The following is a 21478-nucleotide window of genomic DNA, read 5'->3' on the forward strand; positions in this document are numbered from 1 at the left end:
GGAGGAAGCTGACCTATTAGAGCACGGCTTGTCTCTCACTAGCCGGCTGAGCCCTAGTGGTGAACCAGGTCCTAGCGACGACCTAGTATATTGCCTCGTGTTGGTGTTCCTCCTCGGCTTGTGTAGTACAGCTTTGCTGCCTTGTGCAGAATTTCCTTTGGTACGGGTCCGATGGCTCCAGGGATTCCCGGGCCAAGGTGGCGTGGGCGACCATCATACGGCATCGGTCAGAGGGAGGGCTTGGGATCTAGACCCAGAGTTTTAGAGTATGGCCCTCTTGGGCAAGCTAGTTGTACGTGGCCTCACACCGGGAGGGCAGACCTGGAAGGTTCTACTACAGGAGGGTCTTTAGGATTGTAGATTGAGGCTTGGCGGTGAGTGGAGGCTGTCCTTGAGATGGATCTTCACATCAGCCGAGACCACCCACCCAGATCACCTTTCCTATGCAGCTTACTCCGTGTGTGGCAGGGCCTCCGTAAGGCCCTAATCCAGAGCCCCCCAGGTTGCCAGGAGGAGATAGACTGTCGGCCGGTGATCTCAAACTCCCAGGTCAAAGATCGGGAAGGGGCACAGATTGGCGAGCGCCTCCACATCCAGTGGGCTGGTTGGGAGGCTGGCCTGGCTCGTACCATCAGGACATGGCAGGAGGTGTATAGGATGGCGGACGAGGAGGTGGTGCAGCAAGTATCAGGGTGCCAGAGAGGAGTGGAGTTGAGGCGAAGGGAGATAGACGCAACAATACCTCTGGAGTGGCTTGCTCCCCTGAGACAAGTGCCGATAGAGCCCGGGGAGGTATGGGTAGCTAGGTTCTCACCAGTAGGCATCCCCCTACAAGCGGTAGGTAGAGTGGGCGGCGCCCCGCACTTTCTTCATTGTTCAGGAGGGGGGGTGTCTGGCCCTTGATAGAGGGCAGCAAGATGAGGGATTAGTTGCCCTTTCGTGGAGGAGGATTCGGGTGGTGGGCCTTCAAGGGAAGACATGGCGACTGGACCTCTATGTTTTCTGGAGTGGCAGACCACTTGATGAGCTGGAGTGGGATCGAATAGAGTGGCTATGGCCGGCCACGGTAGTCACCAAGAAGCCACGGAAGTTTCTGGAATACACTGCCAGGATTGGCAGACACGTACTGATGGGGGAGGACATGGATTGGGCGTCGTCACGTAGCAGGCATTGGGCAAAGCACAACATCACGGAGCCGTTCCGACGGACCTTTTGGTGCCGCCTATGGGATAGCTAGAGGCCAAGGAGGGTGTTGTATTTCTTATGGCTGGTGGCACATGGAGGCTTGGCGGTGGGAAGTTGGCTTGCCTAGATGCAGGAGGGAGGTTGTAAGCGTTGCACACAGTAGCCTCTGGAAACCCCCAAGCACTGCCTTTGGTCATGTGAGAAGGCGCAGCTTGTGTGGAGAGGAGCATGCCGCATTCTTTACCGTATCGCACCCAGCCTTGGATATATCTCATGGGGAACTTTCTGTTGGCAGGTAGTCAGCCAGGGCCGGCACCTTCTGTATGAGGCCGGGATACAGGACACGATATTCATCATCGAGGCAGGGTCATGCGCAGTGGTCGCATTGGAGGTGCTACCCATCCGTTAGGTACTGGAGCCCACAGCAGACCGCTCCGAGGTATGGGAGATCATAGGGAGTCTTACTGGATGGCATATCTGGAAGGCATGGTGTCAGGAGACTTTTGGCTGAGAGAGACTTTCAGCACAGGCGACCTTAGTAGAGCTCTGGACCTCCATTATCCACTCCCTCCGCGGCTGTTGGGATTAGGTGCAGGGCGAGTCTAGGGCTCGTCAGGAACTCCGTAGTCATTTCATGCATATCTGGGGTGGCCAGGACCTATTTTTTGTGATGCAGGCAGGCAGCCCTAGATGGCGATACACCCCCCCTACATGGCTTCTTGCCCCCATCCCCCCCAGATCGCCTTGAGAGGCTTGTATTCATGATGTATTTGTGACTTTGCATCAGCTCCAGCTAGTCTGTTGAGCATGAGCACTCCGTTGTAATTAGTTTTTTTGAGTAATATAATCAGCCACATTTTATTTGGAAAAAAAATATGTATATGTATACACGTATATCTCTACACACACATACACACACATGTATGTATGTATGTATGTAGTGTCATGATGTCTATCTGGTCCCATGGGTCTGCAACATGGAAACCTGCACAAGTAATATGGTCCACTAGCATGCGGCACCTGTCAGAGTGAAGCAATGCGGAAGGGAATGGCCATGACAAAGAGTGAATAGAGAGAAAAAGAGATAGTGAAACGTAGAAAATCTGCAACGAAGAATGCTGTATAAGGATGCAGAAATATACATGGGTGGAGAGAGAATGTTTGCGCATATCTCCACCTCGAAGATCTCAGTCTCTGTTAGCCTCGAGGGTAGTCTCCATAGTCTGCAGTTTGAAATCTATAAGAGCAACTGTGAAAGACAGCTGATATCACGGCCAATAAATAGGCCAGCAGGAAATCATAAAAAGGACAAGGTTGGCTGCGAATGCAGCCGATTGACAGCAGTGCTGTCTGACCAGCTTGTCCGACCTACTTCCATGTGTAACCTGCTCTTATCCGACTTGCCATGTGTCATTTGGAACGACTACTCTTGCTGCTTCTGCCTGTCTAGGGAATGACCAGCTGTCCAGCTCTAACACCCCCTCTGAGATCTTGGACACGGCAGAAGATTAAGGGATCTGGAGTGCTGTTAGATTGGGGAAGTGCCTTGGTAAACAAGTCAGCAAGATTGTCCACTTTCTTGCAATATGCTGTAAGTACCAAGTCCGTAGCACCTGTATGAGCAGGATGATAGATCCCAAGATTAGGAGTCCCGCATAGGAACCGCAAAATCCTCAAAGCAGCTTGCCAATGCACCATCTTGGGTTCACTCATGAACCCGGCCAGCATACCTATAGCATAACATAAGTCAACACGAGTATAGAAGCCAGATCAAGGAGCCAACCAACTGTCTATATCGGGTAGCATTCGCCAAAGGAAAATCGGAATGAGCTATAGCTTTACAATTCGGGTCCATAGGAGTGGTAAGAGACTTGCGTCCTTGCATCTCACACATAGTCAAGAGCTTCTGTACATACCGTAATTGGGAAATAAAGAGTTTGATAGATCTCATGACCTAGAAAGAAGTAAAGAAGTCCCATATCTGCCATCTCAAACTTCTCATGAAGTGTTGCATTCATTTGCTCTACCATTTGAGTATGGTCACCTATCACAATCAAGTCATCCACATAAAGGACAAACAACACATGACTTCCACCTAAGGTGTGCATATAAGCTGGGGGTCGGCTGCTTTGGAATGTCGATACCCCAATTTCTCTTGGAGGAACGAGTCAATCTTCTTATTCCAAGCATGGGAGCCTGCTTGAGGCCATAGAGAGCCTTCCTCAACCTGTACACCTTACCATCAGAAGAATCGAACCTGGGAGGCCGCTCAACATAGATCTCATGCTTCGACTCCCCTTTGAAGAGGCAGACTTCACATCTAGGTGATAGACCAGCCATCTCCTATGGCTAGCCAAGGCAAGAAGTACGCAAATAGTAGCCATTCGAGTTGTAGGGGCAAAAGTATCATGGAAATCAATGCCTGGGCATTGTGCAAAACCTTTAGCAACAAGGCGGGCCTTGTGCTTGTCCAATGTGCCATCATTGGAGTAATTGGTCTTGAAAACTCATTTGACTCCAATTATCTTCTTATGAGGAGGCTTTGGCACAAGATACCAAGTTACATTCCTCTCAATCGACTCCAACTCCTGCTCCATCGCTTTTTGCCTATGATCATGCTGTAAAGCCTCCTTCACGGATGTGGGCTCTTGTTTTTGCATGACTCCAGTCATCAAACAATTATTAGTGTAAACAAGCTTGTTGTGGTGTGCTTGGTTCCTTTGAGAATGTCGTGGGCCACCCTGTGGCTGCCACTCCTTAAGGATCCCTTCAATCCCTGGATCATGAAGAGTGTTACGAGCCCAACGAGGAGGTGGGATCTCACCTCCTCGATGTCCATCTAGTGAAGTTTCTAGAAGGCCCATCAACAGTGGGGGAGCAATCAATGAATGCCATGGCTGAGAACTAAGCTCCTTATCCGAAGAAGAATCCTCAAGAGGCATAGGCTCTAGAGGAACGGTCGTTGGTGCCCAGTTATCACCGGGATCTCCAAGAACATGGTGTTCATCACGCCCTTCTGAGGCTGGAACTTCCACGAACCTAACATCACAGGTCGTGTAGACATATTGCTTAATGGGATTATACAATTGGTAGCCTTGAGACTACAAGCTATAGTCCGCAAACACTTGTCTTTTGGAAGCCACTTCAAATTTGTCAGGCTGTGTCTTTGGGATGTGAACATAGGCATCGCACCTAAAAATCTTGAAATAAGAAACATCCAGCTTAGACCCAAAGTACGCCTCATATGGAGTCATACCAACAACTGTGGGAGTAGGGGAACGATCAAGGTTGTGGACGGCAATAGCCACCAACTCAACCCATAGACACTGAGGTGTCTAATAGTGCTCCATCATGGAACGGGCCATCTCAATCACATTGCAATTCTTCCGCTCCAAGATGCTATTCTCCTAAGGGGTATTTGTATTTCCAAACTCTTGGTGAATAGTAGAATCTGCACAAAAACGAGCAAGCTCATTAGAAACAAATTCTTAGCCCTTATCCGATCGTAAGGTCTTCAGCTTCCAGTCCAATCGGTTCTCCTCAAAGAGCAACCAATCCTTAAAGTTGGAGAAAGCTTTTGACTTCAGCTTCAAGAAATAAGCCCATATCATCTTGCTGTAATCATCCACAATTAGCATGAAATACAAGCTCCGTCTAAGGGACTCCGTTCTCATTGGTCCACAAAGATTGGTAGAAACGCGCTCCAAGGGTGCTGAAGACTGCCTCGAAGCCTTGCTTGGAACAACATCACGAGTCTGCTTCCCATAGATGCAGGATACACAAGGCTGCTGTCTCACCATAATATTTGGCAAACCTCGAACAAGCTATCCCTTTAATGCCTTCCAAAGGTAATCATAATTGAGTTGGCCAAACCGAGCATGCCAAAGCTCGAATTGAGTTTGTTAGGTAAGAAGAAGAGAAGTCAAGACAGAAGAAGACCGCAACTTGTAGACTCCATTCTCCTCATAACTTAAAGGAAGAACCCATCTTGATTCACAATTAAGAATCTGAAAAGAATCCACATCAAATTCAACCAAGAGGCCGAGGGCACAAATCTTGTGCACTAAAAGTAGATGGTACCCTAGGCCGGTGCATAAAGCACCTTGGATGTATGGGCACCACCTCACCATTTGGAATAAGATGTATGTCTCCTCGTCCCTGTATAGGAATAGATGAACTCTCATCAATGAGAATCTAGCCATGTGAAGGCCGCAAATGAGCAACGCCTACTAAAGGAGTCCTATGCCGTGAGGCATTACTATCAACAATCCACTCCGAAGTGTATGGGGCAGTCAATGTAGTATCAGAAGCCGTTAGGGTCGAATCCTCAACCACCTCCAAGTGGAGGAAAACAATTGATGAGGGAGTAGCCACCACTATTTCGATATCCTTTGAAGATTTCTCCTTCTTCTCCTTCTCCCTCTTTTCCTTGTCAGGGCAATCCTTCTTCTAGTGACTTGTTTTGCCACAAATATGACAAGTAGACTCCTTTTCTTTGTCCTTCTTGGATTTGGCCTCTTTCTTTTGGTCATTCTCCTTCTTGTGACAGGACTGACCAACCAAGGCTTCGGACTTAGAAGTATTGGTCCTTTTCAATTGCTCCTCTTGGTCCAAGATCATAGGAACCAACTCTTTCTACCGAAGAGTCTTAGACCATACTAATGCAATCAAGATGGAATAAAAAATGCCGTGGTAATTGTGAAAGAAGAGTTGTCGCCATGTCTTTAGAAATGATCACCTTCCTTGCGTTTTGTGCTTGCATCAGAAGCTGCCTCAGCTTGTTAATATGTTCCTACATAGAAGATGATTTGTCAACACTCATGGTCCGCATCTGCACTTCCAAAGAAACTCACTTCATGATAGTGATCGGATTGTACATGTGATTAAGCTCCAACCATATTTCTTGGGCCACCGTCAAATGCTCAATATGAGAGATAATAGTTGTAGTACATGAAAGAAACAAAAATGAGTAAATGTGAGCATTGAGTTTATCCCAGTGTGCATGAGTCTTTGCCAACTCCACCTTATCACTAGAAGAGACTCTGGACTCGTCTTGCAAAGAAGGATGATGAATAGCCTCCGTAACAAGCTCTGCTAAATCATAGGAGTCCAAGATGGCAAGCATCACGACCTGCGAGATGCGGTAATTCTCGCCATTGAGCTTTTGATGTAATGGAAGAGCTGGTAAGATGGGCACCCTCCAGTCCATGATTGCCTGAACTGTGTCTCGGCCTCACAAGACATCTTCACCTACAATGCCTACACAAAACACAAAAAGCAGCCCCCTCTGACTCTAAAAATACAGCTTGCTAAGGCCCTTGTCCACTCATCCTGCTTCTTCTTCACCCGCCAGAGGCAATAAAAAGGTAAGATCTATACTTGAAGGCCCAAAACACAGCCTTCTTCCTTCTCTAATAGCAGAAACTAGTAGCAGCTTCAGAAAATCTTCTCTTTTCTCACACGGCTATGCTCTCCTCAGCCTTGTTTTGATGTGTAGCCCTCTTGCTTGCACTTGAATGCTAAAAACGTAGCCTTGTGTTGTGCTGAAATCTTCTCTGCAGATGGGTAGGTCAATCCTTCAATCCTTTGATACCATGTTTGAGTGAAGCAATGCAAAGGCAAATGACCGAGAGAGAGAGAGAGAGAGAGAGAGAGAGAGAGAGAGTGAAAAGCAGAAAATCTGCAATGAAGAATGTTGATCTGATGGTCTGATGTAAATATTCACTATTTAATTCTATTATCTTCACGAAAAAGAAAAATCGGCAATGAAGAATGTTGTATAAAGATGCAGAAATATACACGGGTGCAGAGAGAATGTCTGCATATGTCTCCACCTCAAAGAACTCAGTCTCCGTTAGCCTCAAGGGAAGTCTCCAGAGTTTGCAGTCTGAAATCTGTGAGAGCAATTGTGAAAGACTGCTGAAATCAGGGCCAATAAATAGGCCAGAAAGAAATCATAAAAAAGACCAGGTGGGCTGTAAATGCAGCCAACTGACAGTAGTGCTGTCCAACCAGCCTATCCAACCTGCTGCCACATGTAAGCTCCTCCTGTCAGACCTGCCATGTGTCATCTGCATGGATTGCTCCTGCTGCTCTTGCCCATCAAGGGAATGACTAGCTATCCAGCTCTAACACCACCGCGTCGTGTCTAGAACATGCAGCAGAAGCCAACTTGAAAGATATGCCAAGAAGATGCCATTGTGTCACAGCATGCACCCTCCGCGTCGTGTTGCATCACTAGGATGTCATGCCTTAGATATCCCTCCCACGCGCTGCGGCTTGCTCACAGCGCGCGTAATGCGTTGGTCTAACTCGCACTTGGGTAACTTGGCGCTTGGAGTCACCGAATCATGCCATGGAAAAGTTCCAGGCTCACACGTATCCATTTTCAACCATCTTGGACCACGGCACCATGGGGGTGCCACGGGTAAATGCCACCTCTCCTCATGAGTCTCAACTCCAGCGAGTCATGTCAACTTGAACTGGGAGCACGGGGCCCTGTTGCCTTACATGCTAGGAGCCAAAAATGATGGTTGGTCCATGTGGCATGGCCACCATGGAGGAAGGGGGGAGACATGAGGTTGCCCAAGCCTCACACTTCCTTTCCTCACACCTCTCTCTCTCTCCCTCGCTCTCTATCTCTCTCTATATATATGTGTGTGTGTGTGTGTGTGTGTGTGTGTGTGTGTGTGTGTGCGAGGCCAAAATCAGCCTATGAGACAAAACCACATATAATGTTGGTCATCAATAGATGTCAAAGTGTGACATGCTAAAAGATAAAAGACGGTCAGTGATATAGTGCGAAAAGAAACTAAGGTTATTTACAAAACAAAATAGGGCTCATAACAGGGTACAATGTGAGCATGAGGTAGTATATGGCTAGTTGTGTGGCTGAATGGTATCCCTATATCTAGTTCCACCGAGTCTGGATTAGTCGATAGAGTATATCATACATCCCAGATGAATATAGTATGAGGGTAGCATTTGGATTGGGCCCTCAACTTTGTCAGCTCCTGCTCACATTGCCGAGGGATCTCCCTCATCTCTCTTTGATGTAGCATCTGTGTTTGGTAGCCCTATATCTGCGGGCAGTGTGTGAAAATGTTGTTCCTACTCTCAGATATACGGCAACATGTTTGGAGATTGTTGGCGGATCACGTGTCATTTCTGAAAATGTATGTTGATTGCTTCTCTTGGTCCCTTCCAAGGTAGCTACCACCTGAAAGGCCAAAAGATCATGGCATAGATCTTATTGCTGAAAGTAGCCCAACTAATAAGCCACCCTACAGAGTCAATGCAGCCCAACAAGAGGAGATCATAAGTCAAATAAATGAGTTGTTATAAAAGGGATTGATTCAACCCAGCTCATCTCCTTTTTGTTCTCCAATGCTTTTGGTGCACAAAAATGATGGTTCATGGCATATGTACATTGATTATCATGCTTTGAACAAGATCACAATAAAGAATCACTTTCCGATTCCTTGGATCGATGATGTTATGGATAGATTGCAAGGGGCAGCCATATTTAGTCATTTAGATTTGAAAAGTGGGTGTCATTAGATATGCATTAGACCAAAAGATGTGCCTAAAAAATTTTAGGACATCTTTTGGATTGTATGAGTTTCTTGTTATGCCTTTTGGACTTATGAATGCTCCTACCACTTTTAATCGGATGATGGATCGTATCTTCAAGCCACATAGAGGATTTGTGGGCACTTTCTTTGATGACATGATTGTCTATTCAAAGAACAAGGTAGAGCATAGAAAACACTTGGACATTGTGTTCAATGAACTACATGAGTATAGGCTAGTTATCAATGACAAGTAAAGTCGATTCTTCTTGCATGAAATCCACTTTTTGGGGCATATCGTATCGGCTGATGGTATTTGCATGGACCCTGTCAAGATTGAGGCAATACGATCATGGCCACTTTTGAAAAATGTGCATGAGATGCGAATACCCTACAAAGGTTGAGGCAATACGATCATGGCCACTTTTGAAAAATGTGCATGAGATCCACAGCTTCTTGGGTTTATGTTCTTACTACAAGAAGTATGTATGTAGATTTGCTGAAATTGCATCTCCATTGCATGCCTTGCAGAAAAAAGATGTGTCATTTAGATCGACAACAATCGAAATTTCAACATTTGAAAAGTTGAAAAAAAATATGACTTCAAATCCTATGCTTGTTTTGCCCGATCTAAGGAAGTCATTCATAGTTCAATGTGATGCATGTGGTAACAACATTGGGGCTGTTCTTATGCATGACAGCCGATTGTAGCTTATGAGAGCCGAATTCTCCATGGTGCAGAAAAGAATTTGCAAGTCTATGAGAAAGAGCCCTTGGTTGTAATTCATGCATTGTCTACGTGGAAACATTATTTGTTGGGGGCTGATTTTACAATGCAGACAGACCATCAAACTTTGAGGTACTTTCTAACACAGACAAAGTTGTCAAAGAAGTATATGAGATGGGCAAATTTTCTCTCTATGTTTCATTTTTAGATTGTGCATATTGATGGTAAAAAAAATGGTGTGGTTGATGCACTGTCATGTAAGCTGCAAATTTCAATCGTCACCATAGTTTATCACACTGAGTTGGATGCCATGAAAGAGCAATATGTTGCTGATTCGAACTTTGCTAATGTTTATGATCAACTTTGCAATGGCCAAAGGCATGAACACTTTGTGCTAAGAGATGGATTTCTAATGATGCATGGATGAATGTGTGTCACAAAGCAATTAAGGCCTAGAATTATCAATCACTAAAAGTCATGCTCTTCCGTATGCAGGACATAGAGGTATTGATGCCACGGTCAAGGCAGTGGAGCATTTCTTTTATTGGCCAACTTTGAGGCATGATGCAAAACAATTTGTTAAGACATGCATCGTATGCCAGAAGGTAAAGCATGATAGGCAAAAGATGTCGGGTTTGTTGCAACCCTTGCCTATTCTAGATAGGCCTTGGCAGAGCATTGGAATGGACTTTATTTTTGAGCACTTAAGATACCTACACGAAATGATGGGATATGAACTATCAGTTGCAGGTTTAGTAAATAAGCCCATTTCATTCCGGTAAGGAAGAAAATAAAGGCTGATCATATAGCACGATTGTTTTTACAACACATCTTTAAGTATCATGGTATGTCAAAGTCGATCATTAGCGATCGAGATCCCCAGATAACCATTTTATTTTGAAAGGGGTTGTTTGAGAATATGGATACCATGCTGAAATTCTCAACATCCTTCCATTCATAGATAGATGGTCAGTCTGAGGAAGAAAATTCCACAGTGTTAGATCTTTTGAGGTGCTATATTTTAGACCACAAGACATAGTGAGAGTAGTATTTGCCCTTGGTAGAGTTTGCTTACAACAACACATTCCATAGTTCTATGGGCAAAGCTCCATTTGAGGTGGTTGAGGGTGGCAAGAAAGTATCACCTATTGTGCAAACTAAGAATAAGATCTTTGAGGTTGATCGTTATGTGAAAAATTTAGATGTAGCCTATGCAAAGATAAAATATGCACTTTAGAGATCACAAAAAAGCAAAAGAGAGCAGCTGATCGCCACAGATGTGCTTTGCAGTTTACAGAGGGTGATTATGTATTGCTGCATTTTGAAAAGGCAAGGCTGAAAAAGATAAAAGGAAGAGAAAGATTATATCCAAAGTTGAGTATGAGATACTATGGGGCCTTCCAGGTGTTGGAGAAGATCAGTAATGCAGCATATCAGCTGAAATTATCTCCACATTGGCGGATACACAATGCCTTTTATGTTAGTTTATTGAGGCCTTTTCATGGTGATGTGCCAGGGCCCAGAGGACATGTTTGCTGAAATTCAGTTTGAGGTTGAGGAGCTGGATGAGATTTTAGTACCTGAGTAGATTTTGGCGCATAAAGAAAGAAAGGTCAAAGGTAAAGTTTCCAAGAGATACTTGGTGAAATTTCAGAATTATTCACCAATTTATGCCAAATGGATGGAAGAGGATGACTTGGCAGACCATCCTTAGTTGTTGCAGCTTACCTAGATGCCTTTCAATTAGAGCCGACTTTAGTTCAGGCTCCATTAAGTTCAATAGAGTAAGGGTCCGAAGTATTGTCTGATGCTCAAGGGGGAGATAGCACTTCCACTCCTCCAGTTATGGACAACTCTTGTATGCAGTGGATCTCAAATGTATTCAACATGCATCCAAGGTACTACGTTGAGAGTATGTTTGCCATGAGGTCACTCTTAGTGTACTAAACACTGTGAGATGTATGCAAATGAGTATGAGTTTCACCCAAGCACCGGAACTATACTCTTGCATCAGCTTATGATCAATTCGGTATGAATTTTGCCTCAATTTTGAGACAAAAGTTCTAATAAGTTTCAACTTAGTTTTTTATCAGTTTAAGAACAATTTATGGTCACTTTTGGGATCAACTTTTGCATTGATTGCTGATCAATTTTTGCAATGAGTTTGTGATCAGTTTGGCGTTGCATTTGCAGCAGTTTGTGATCAGTTCTCAAATCAACAAGTGATCAACTTATGATCAAATTATGCCCAGTATTCAATGGTTTACATTTGGTTCCATGGACAACAACATATGTTATGATGCGATTAATGTTTTAGCTATGGTTTATGCTTGGTTATGCTAGGCTATGGTTTGGTTTTACCAGATGAGTTGAGCTCATGAGAAATAGACATGTCACATGATAACCTAGCAATGTTTTTAAGATTCTTAGCATGTGTTGGGCATATGGAATGGTTGAGCAAGAATGCACAATGTTGTGTTAACTATGATGCCTTGTGGAAATTTCAATCTACTATTTTGCTTTTGATGCATTTGGCAATGCAATTGAGGATGATTGCAAGGATTTTAAGGGGGAGGGCTATCATGAGGACTTGTATTTTTGAAACCTCACTTAACATGTGGATTAATTTTTAATCGCATGGTTAAGTAAATGTTGCACACGTAGGGTGTAATTGGGATTAGAGTAAATTAATGAGCCCGAGACCTAAGGAAATCACAGGATGTCAAAGACAAAAGTTAGTATAAGTTATGTTGCACACGGACTTCGTGATATCTAGTGCTAGTTATTGGCCTAGGTCATTCATTTGGCTATAAGAGTCAGTTTTGGTGACACTAGAGAAGTGGCGTTTAATGATTCCTAACAACAATTTGATAGTCAAAGATTGTGCAGAGACACTTTGGAATGCAAGTTACCTGGCCAATTTAACGATTGGTCAGTTAGATTATTTTCTAGGGCACTGGATTAATTATTAGATTAATTTTCAACATTTAAAGACTAAAAATTAATATTTGACTATGGATAATACTGGAAAAAACATTTGAGAAGGCTATCACTTGTATTCTTTGCATCTATTAGCTATTGAGACAAGGCAGCAGCAGTGAATGACAGATTTTCTTCAATTCTTCGTGAAGAAAGTCTAAATTTTCTCTCTCCTCAGTATCCCCTCTCATCTCCCAGCCTTTTTACAGCCTTGCTCCGAACATTACATCATTGAGATCACTAGAGGCTAAGAAATTTCAGATTTCTCTGCTGTAAACCCTAATCTATAGCAAAAATTAGGGTTTACCAGCAGCCTTGGGAAGCATACGAGAAATTGGAAGCTCTAAAACTTGGATTCGGTAAGACTGAAGCTGTTTTCAGTCAAATTCAAGTGGAAGGACCAATAAATCAATGAATTTGGGGCATTTTGCATCTCCATCAAAGCAGATAAAGGCCAATTGACTCTCGAATCAAGAGGCAAATTAGATTGAAGACTTGCTGGTCATTTTGGACAGCAAGGGGTGTTGGAATACCAAAAGGGATTGGGAGAATCCCATTGTACATCAACTTCTTCTTCAATTGAGTTAAATAAATACCGAAAGGGGCACCAATTTTGGAGTCAGCAGGGTATCCTGTAAGTTAATTTGCATTTCTTAGTTTTGTAATAAATGTTACTGTTGTAACTAAGTTGTGAAGGGGATGCAATGGAAGTGGAGAAGGAGAAGAGGAAGATACGGGAGAGAGTTGAAGGGGATGCAATGGCACTGGAGAAGGAGAAGAGGAAGATGCGGGAGAGAAGAGCACACACAATGTAGGTGCTGTCAAGAATGTTATATGACAGTCTTATTGTACTATCTCATATATAGAAATAAAGAATATGGGCGGTCACTGTACATGGGTAGGCCCAAGGGCCTTTTAACCCAACAACCTCCCACTAAAAGGCCAATGGACCAGGGAGTGAAAAAACGAAGAAAAAGTAAAAGAGACAAGGTGAGGAATTATGACATCTTACCCAAAGCCCAATCGGAAAGTGAGCCGTGCAATTAGCGGGAACCTCTGCAAAAGAAGAGTCAAGCATCCCTGAGTCCATGACATCCAGGAGATAAGAGATCGCGTAGCTTCATATAGCGGAGCAATCCAAGAATGCTTCTCTCGAAGCAAGCACAACTCATGAGTGCAAGGTTGTAATACATAAGAATTAGAGTAGCGCATAGTTGATAGATGCATTGGTGGTACCACCTGGAGCATCTATCACCCCTATATTGAAGGCCACCATGGGGGACTGGAGTTCGCCGTCCAGGCCTGCTACAAAGCGTACTGGCATGCCCCATAGTTCTTCCTCCTCATCAGCAGCTTCCACACTGAACAGATGCTTGTTCGGTCAGTCACAGGTTTCGCCATGAGCTTATACCTTGCATCCTGAAATGTGAATAGTCTCCTCTATAGTGGGGCACGTGGTTCCAAGAAGTTGATTGTTTAGCAGGAGTTGCAACCGGCCCTTGCCGGATGGATAGACATCCTACTTCTGCAAGAGTAGAAACTCACCCCCACCTAGGCCCATTGGGTAGTAGGGAAGGTTCTCCTAGGCAGGTCACACACCTACTCGGAGTATGCCATTGGTGGCAACGGCAGGAGTGGAGGCGTATGCACCTTTATTGGCTCGAGCCTTACCACCTGTGCACGGGATCCTGGGGCGATTGTGGCAGGGAGGGTTTAATGGGTCAGGTTGGATATTGGGGCCTCATGCCTGAGAGTCCTCAATGTCTATGTCCCCACTGAGGTTAGGGCACGTAGCTGGGCTTGGGTGGAGATTGTAGCAGGACTCCCAGAGGTGGACTCTTGGATTGTTGGAGGAGACTTCAACAACCTGGAGGCCTTAGAGGACTAGCAGGGTAGAGGCAGAAACTACTAGGGCATGGCTGGGGAGGAGCAGTAGGCATGGGAGGTCTTCCTACTGACAGTAGGAGCTCGCAATGCTTGGAGAGACCCAACCTTCCACAAGAGGGAAAGGTCATTGGACTTCTCGTGGGGATACAGGCAGCTAGGCGGAGTCTTGTTGGAGTGGTTGAACAGGTTCTATGTGGGAGAGTGGGGTTGTTCTCGCGGAGGCTAGATAGGGCAGTTGGCTGGCACCACTCTGCCCGGCCCTCTTGACACTTGATCCCCCGGCATCTTCCCTAGGTACATGATCCTGTCGGATCCCTAACTTGATCTACATGACGCAGGAGGTGAAGAGATAGATTGAGCAGATTTGGACTAGGGAGTGGGACAGGAGGGACCGGATTGCAGAGGAGGTCGTAGAGGTCCTAGCCAAGTCGAGTAGTATCTGCCAGGAGGTAGCCCTACAGGCCAGGTAGCAGAGCTAGGAGGAGAGAGTACTGTAGCGGGACCTAGCAGCCACGCAAAGATTATTACAGGAGACACCAGGGGATCCCATCCTCCACGCAAAGGAGATGCGCGTATGAGCAGCCATCGCCGACCTAGAGGATAGGCACTCGGAGTTCTCATTCTACACCTTAGTAACCTTCTGGGCACGGAAGGGGGATACGATGTGCATGAAGTTTTTTCAGGCACACGAGCCCGGCACCTCAGGAGAGCAGATACACAGCCTTTGGGATCAGTATGGGAGGACTCGCTCTAGCCCAAACGAGGTGATGAAGATTGCCACCGATTACTACAGACTCCTTTTCCAGCAGGAGTCAGCCTCAACCAAAGGACAGTGTTGCAGACAGTAGGTCTGGGATCACATCCCGTCCCTCGTCACAGAGGAGATGGGACGCTCCCTCCTAGACCCCTGCACAGAGAAGGAATTAGAGGAGGCTTTCCGCACACAGGATGGGCAGAAATGCTTGGGAGAGGATGGCCTCTCTAAGGCCTTCTTCATGGGAGGTAGTGAAGGACCTGTTACTGCTAGCTTTCCATGAGATCTTGAGTTCAGGTCGGATGCCAGGGAGTCTATAGGCAGGTCTTATGAGTCTCCTCCCCAAAGGGGGAGACCGGTTGGAGCTATCCCACTGGAGACCGATCACCTTGTTGTGAGTTGCTTATAAGGCACTGGCAAAGCTGATTGGTAGGCGACTCGGCCCCGTGCTTTGAGACATCATTCATGATACACAAAGAGGCTTTGTCCAAGATAAAAGCATACTAGACAATGTCTTTACCTTCTTTGAGGCGACAGAGTGGGCCCAGCATAGTGGTCAGGGTTTGGCTGTAGTACTCCTGGATTTCGAGAAAGCCTATGATAGGGTGGATTGGGACTTCTTGGAGGGCACCATGGAGAGGTTGGGCTTCCCCGAGGCATGGATCCATGGGGTCTTTGCACTTTACAGATCGGCTACCAACAGGGTTCTCATAGGTGGGAGGAGAGGGAAGGAGTTTCGGCTAGAGAGATCGGTACGGCAAGGCTGCCCACTGCCTCCGTATCTATTCCTACTCTTTGCAAAGGTGATGTCTCACTTCCTCAGATCACGTGTGAGTGCGTTACGCGGCCTCTTACTTCCGGTGAGAGAGGAGATGGAGCTGTTAGACTCAAAGTATGCAGATGATACAACACTTTATATAGAGGGCAATGAGTTGATGTTGGAGAGAGGGAGACTAGCTCTGGAGGTATTCTATACTGCAGCGGGAGCGAAAGTCAACTGGTGGAAGTCGGTTGGTTTCCTTACAGACCCGGAATCTAGTACAGAGTGGGGCGTCCACTTGGGATTTAGATGGGTGTGCAGAGGGCAGACTGTTCGTTACCTAGGGTTCCAGGTGGGACTCGACATCACCCTTGCACAACAGTTTCTTCCAGTCCTCGGCTCTATTCGCAGGAAGCTGGCCTATTGGAGTACTGCTCGCCTCTCCCTAGCGTGCCGAGCCCTGGTGGTCAACTAGGTTCTCCTAGTGACGGCTTGGTACATTGCCTCATGTTGGTGCTTCTCCTCGTCCTATGTCGCTCAGATTCGTCGCCTAGTGCGGAATTTCCTTTGGGCCGGGTCGGACGGTTCTAGGGACTCTCGAGCCAAGGTGGCATGGGCAACCATCATGCAGCATCTGTCAGAGGGAGAGCTTGGGATCATTGACCCAGAGTATCAGAGTATGGCCCTTTTGGGCAAGCTTGTAGTCCGCGGTCTCACACTAGGGGGGTAAACTTGGAAGGTCCTATTGCAGGATGGTCTCCAGGATTGTAGACCAAGGCTTGGCAGGGATTGGAGACTGTCCTTGAGATGGATCTTCACGACGGCCCAAGTCACACCCCCCTGATCCCCCTTCCTACGTAGCTTACTTTGGGTGTGGCAAGGCCTCCGTAAGGCCCTAATTCAGAGCTCCCTAGGTTGCTAGGAGGAGATAGACCGCCAGCCGGTGATTTGGAACCCCCAAGTCAGAGATTAGGAGGGGGTATAGATCGGTGAGCTCCCCCACATCTAGTGGGCTGGTTGGGAGGCTGGTTGGGAGGCCGGCTCGGGTCGCACCATCAGGACTTGACAGGAGGTGTACAAGTTCGTGGACGAGATGTTGCAGTGGGCATAAGGTTGCTAGAGAGGAGTCGAATTGAGGAGGAGGGAGATCGACGCAACAATACCTTAGGAGTGGCTTGGCCCCCCGGTACGAGAGACAGTAGAGCTCGGGGAGGTATGGGCCGCTAAGTTTTCACGGATTGGTATCCCCCTACAGGTGGTAGGTAGAGTGGGCGGTGCCCCCCATGAGACTTTCTTCACCGTTCAGGAGGGGGGGCATCTGGCCCTTGATAGAGGGCGGCAGGATGAGCGAATAGCTGTCCTTGTGTGGAGGAGGATTCGGGTGGTGGGCCTTCAGGGAAAGACTTGGCGTCTGGACCCCTATGTTTTTGGGAGGAGTTCCAGGAGTGGCGCCTCTGGATTTGGGAGGGCAGACCACTCGATGAGCTGGAGTGGGATCCAGGAGAGTGGCTATGGCCGGCCACTGCGGTCGCCAAGAAGCCACCGAGGTTCCTGGAATACACAACCAGGATTGGCAGACACGTGCTGATGCAGGAGGACATGGACTAGGCACGGTCGTGTAGCAGGTATTGGGTGGAGCACATCATTACGGATGCTTTCTGACGGACTTTCTGGCGCAGCCTATGGGACAGCTGGAGGCCGAGGAGGGTATTCTATTTCATATAGCTGGTGGCACATGGAGGCCTGGTGGTAGGGAGTTGGTTAGCCCAGATTCAAAAGGATGGAGGATGTAAACACTGCACACAGCAGTTTCTGGAAACTACAAAGCACTGCCTTTGGTCGTGTGAGACGGCACAGTTAGTGTGGAGAGGAGCATGCCGCATCCTCCGCCGCATAACACCCAGCCTTGGATGTATCTCATGGGGAGCTGTCTGCTGGCAGGTAGTCAACCAGGGTCTTCACCTTCTGTATGAGACTGGGATGCAGGACACAATCTTCCTTATTGAGGCTGGGTTGTGCGCTGTAGTCGGCTTGGAGGCTCTACCCATCCGCTAGGTAAGTACTGGAGCCCATAGTAGACCGCGTTGAGGTATGGGAGATCATTGGGAGTCTTACTAGATGGCATATCTGGAAGGCGCAGTGTCAGGAGGTTTTTGGGAGGGAGAGACTTTTAGTACAGTCAACTTTAGCAGAGCTTTGGATCTCCATCATCCACTCCCTTCGCGGTCGATGGGACTAGGTGCAGGGCGAGTCTCGAGCTTGGTAGGAGCTCCGATCTCATTTCATGCGTAGTTGGGGCGGCCACGACTTGTTTTTTGTGATGCAGGCAGGCAGCCCCAGATGGTGATACACCCCCCCTCCATGGCTTCTTGCCCCTATCCCCCCTAGAGCACCCTGAGAGGCTTGTATACTTGATATATCTGTGGCTTTGACTCCAGCTAGTCTATTGAGCATGAGCACTTCCTTGTACTCAGGGTTTTTTCTGAAGTAATATAATTAGCCACACTTTATTTGCAAAAAGAAAAAAGAAAAGGAATACCGGGAAAATTGCTAGCATTGTAAAGGTCTCAAAAAGAGAAATAGCCATTGTTTTTATAAGGCATGAAAGAGCAGAAGTGATGATGAGCATGTAAGTTTGACTGTGTAAATAGAGTGTGTCCAACTGAGAAGAAGTTCAATGTTTGAGCTTAAGCCTATCATGAATCTAAAGAGTGAAAATGAGTATCTATGTTATTTTACAACTTAATATGATGCTGCCTTTGAATGTAGTGACTTTGGGAATGAAGGATGTAATATGAACAATAGTGGATGTGAAAGATTGGTTCACCTCAAGCATAGTGAAATGGTATGCTAATATCAGTGACTTTGGTGCACAGATGGGTCTCCAGAGATGGACTAGGAGCTTTTGGACGACTCTTTATTGGTAGTCTTGATCATGGTCTCATTGTTATCTTAAGGTTGCCAAAGCAAATGCTGATCTAAATGTTTGCAGTTGATTGCAATATGCTTGCCTATTTCAGGTGGTCAATTTGGAAGAGTCTTTGATGATGACCCTAAACAATGGCGAATGTATGCTGAGTTGATAGGCAGTTTTGGCAGGTTAAGTAACCAGTTCTGATAATTTATGCGGATTTAAGCTCATCTCAGTATGTATGATCCAGTTCTTTACCTTGGTCATTGTAGGTGGCTGCTTTTGTTTTGAAGTCACTGCATACTTTTTCTTGTAGTATATTTGAACTTGCCACACCAATCTTCCCAGATTTGTTTCTTCCACTTGCTTCTCTTGGGCAACTCACAAAGGTACAATTCTGAGAAATACTAAAGTTCTGCTTGACTTTTAGAATTTTGTGTCGAGCTCGAAATTAAAAGATTTGGAGGAATTCTGCATGTTGGTTTGATCATCACTTCTCTTTGTCTACCTGGACTGGATTAGGCAGTAGGAAGAGGATTGCGAGACCCTTCTTTCAGAGTCATTCAGACTCATTTTGCTGTTGCTGAGAACATGGGGGAAGTTTCTGCCAAGGTACACTTCTGATATTTCTTAGAATACTGTGATTTGGATGTCTATTTGACAATTAGATGCATGTGTAAGAAGAAATTGCATTTGAGCTTTGTTCTAAGATTTAGTTATCCCTAGGACATTGTGTCAAGGCATCAGTTTCTTGTGGAAAAATGTACATCTTGACGTCTGATTATTTGCAGGTCAGGGGAATGGCTCAATAGCTATTGGGGGAGCGTTCGTATGCCTAATGCGCATCTTGGGAGGTGGGTCTTACAGCATATTCGAATCGGGAAGGGCATTATTTGCATGTAGAGAATGCTGTCCTAGATCAAATCATGTGCTCCATGAGGACAGTGGCAGGCCCTCAGTAGGGAATTGATGCAGGTGTTCCCTTACAGTTGTTGGCATTGTGAGAAGCAAACAGGAAAACAAGCATAGGTTCTGTAGTTTACCTGCTATTAGGCATCAATGATGCCTCTATTCCCTTGTTTCCATAGGTATGCTCATAGGTTTACAATCTTGCATGTTAAACCTTACTAACAACTTCTGAATATACTATGATTGAGACATAACATTACCATGCCGATTTTGGGTGAACTGAATCCCTAAAAAATAGTGAATCTGTTGCAAACCTTGTGTTCTTGGCCTTACACAACAAAGCTTGGAGGTTGTGCAACATATACATCCTCTTCCTAATCTCCATTTAGAAATGCTATCTTTATATCCAATTGATGTACATCCCAATTGACATGTGTAGCCATAGCAATCACACATCTAATGGTGGTCATCCTCAATGTAGGAGCAAATGTCTCCTCATAGTCAATACCTTTTTTCTGAGCATATCTCCTTGCAACCAGCCTTGCCCTGTATCTATTAATAGACCCATAAAATTTTCTTTTCAGCTTGTAAACTCAACGTGGACCACTGGCCTTTTTTCCAAAAGGCAAGTCACCAGGTGTTATTTTGCTCAATAGAGTGCATCTCATCACTCATGGCTTGCACCCAATGCACATCCTATTGTGCATCATCAAAACATGTAGTCTCATCTTCATCCAAAAGAGTACTAGGCAAAGCATATGCTTCCTTATCATCAATAAGATGGGCTATATCAAGAGAAAATGTGCTCAACCTGCATTTCTAGCACCGGAACGTGTACGTTGAGGCAAAGGAGCATTTGTACAACTCTCTTTTAGAGCTTGTAACAGCCATCTAGGGAAGGTTTTGGTTGTATGTATAGTAGCCCTTTCTTGCACAATTGTGTCATCCATTGGCCTAGGAGAGACTGGATCAATTGGAGGCTGATTTTGGGCAAGTGGGGCAGGTTTACCATGCTGTAATTCATCTGTTTCTGCATTTACAGCAGGCATAGATTCCAATGCAAGTGGCAAAAGACCCTCGAAGACAACACCATTCTCAGAGATGGCTAGCATTTCAAACTGATCATGGGAATAGGCTGCATTTTCAGAGAAAACCACATCTCTGCTGACAAAAACCTTGGTTGTAGAAGGGTTATTCACCCTATACCCTTTGCTTTCCATGCTATACCGAATAAAAATGCATTTTACAGCCTTGTCAACGAGCTTTTCACGAAGCTCTTCGTGTATATGTGTGTATGCAATACAACCAAAAACATGAAAGTAATCCACACTAGGCTTCTTGCTATACCATGCCCTATATGGTGTAATGGTCTTCAGTGTTTTTGTAGGAGCACGATTCAAAACATGATTTGCACACACAAGGCCTTCAACCCGAAATCTATGAGGCAGCCCTTTGCTCTTCAACATGCATCTAGTCATTTCCATAAGGGTACCATTCTTGCATTCTGCCACTCCATTCTATTGAGGAGTCATTCTCACTATAGACTGATGTGCAATGCCATGGTGTAGCAAATAAGCCTCAAAGGCTTTAGACATGTACTCTCCCCCTCTATCTGTGCAGCAAAGAGTCTACACTTTCAAACTAGTTTCAGTTTTGAATTTGGCAACTAAATGTTTGAAGTACATAAATACATCCGTTTTGGCCTTCAAACCATAGACCCAAGCATACCTAGAGTAGTCATCGATAAATGTGACAAAATAAAAATGACCCCCAAGAGCACAAGTCTGCATGGGAC

General features: G+C 45.8%; 1 protein-coding gene across 9 annotated transcripts in view; it reads left to right on the forward strand.

Annotated features, from left to right (window-relative positions):
- RUS5 (root UVB sensitive protein (Protein of unknown function, DUF647)) overlaps positions 1-21478 on the forward strand; it is a 218744-nt gene that overhangs the window by 95484 nt on the left and 101782 nt on the right. For 8 of the 9 annotated variants that reach the window (XR_015693315.1, XR_015693314.1, XM_087694117.1 and 5 more), the window contains 4 exons: positions 18740-18801; positions 18884-18962; positions 19091-19163; positions 19297-19386. Coding sequence is in view for 7 of the 9 variants with exons in the window: in XM_087694117.1 (XP_087550243.1) it covers positions 18740-18801; positions 18884-18962; positions 19091-19163; positions 19297-19386 (304 nt within the window). In the remaining 2 variants the exon portion in view is untranslated. The remainder of the gene's footprint in view (positions 1-18739; positions 18802-18883; positions 18963-19090; positions 19164-19296; positions 19387-21478) is intronic. The other variant, XM_087694115.1, reaches the window with a different exon arrangement.

This window comes from Lygodium microphyllum, chromosome 15 (assembly GCF_053477565.2).
Source record: "Lygodium microphyllum isolate KBCC chromosome 15, Lygodium_microphyllum_v1.1.10, whole genome shotgun sequence".
In the NCBI taxonomy this organism is placed as follows: domain Eukaryota; kingdom Viridiplantae; phylum Streptophyta; class Polypodiopsida; order Schizaeales; family Lygodiaceae; genus Lygodium; species Lygodium microphyllum.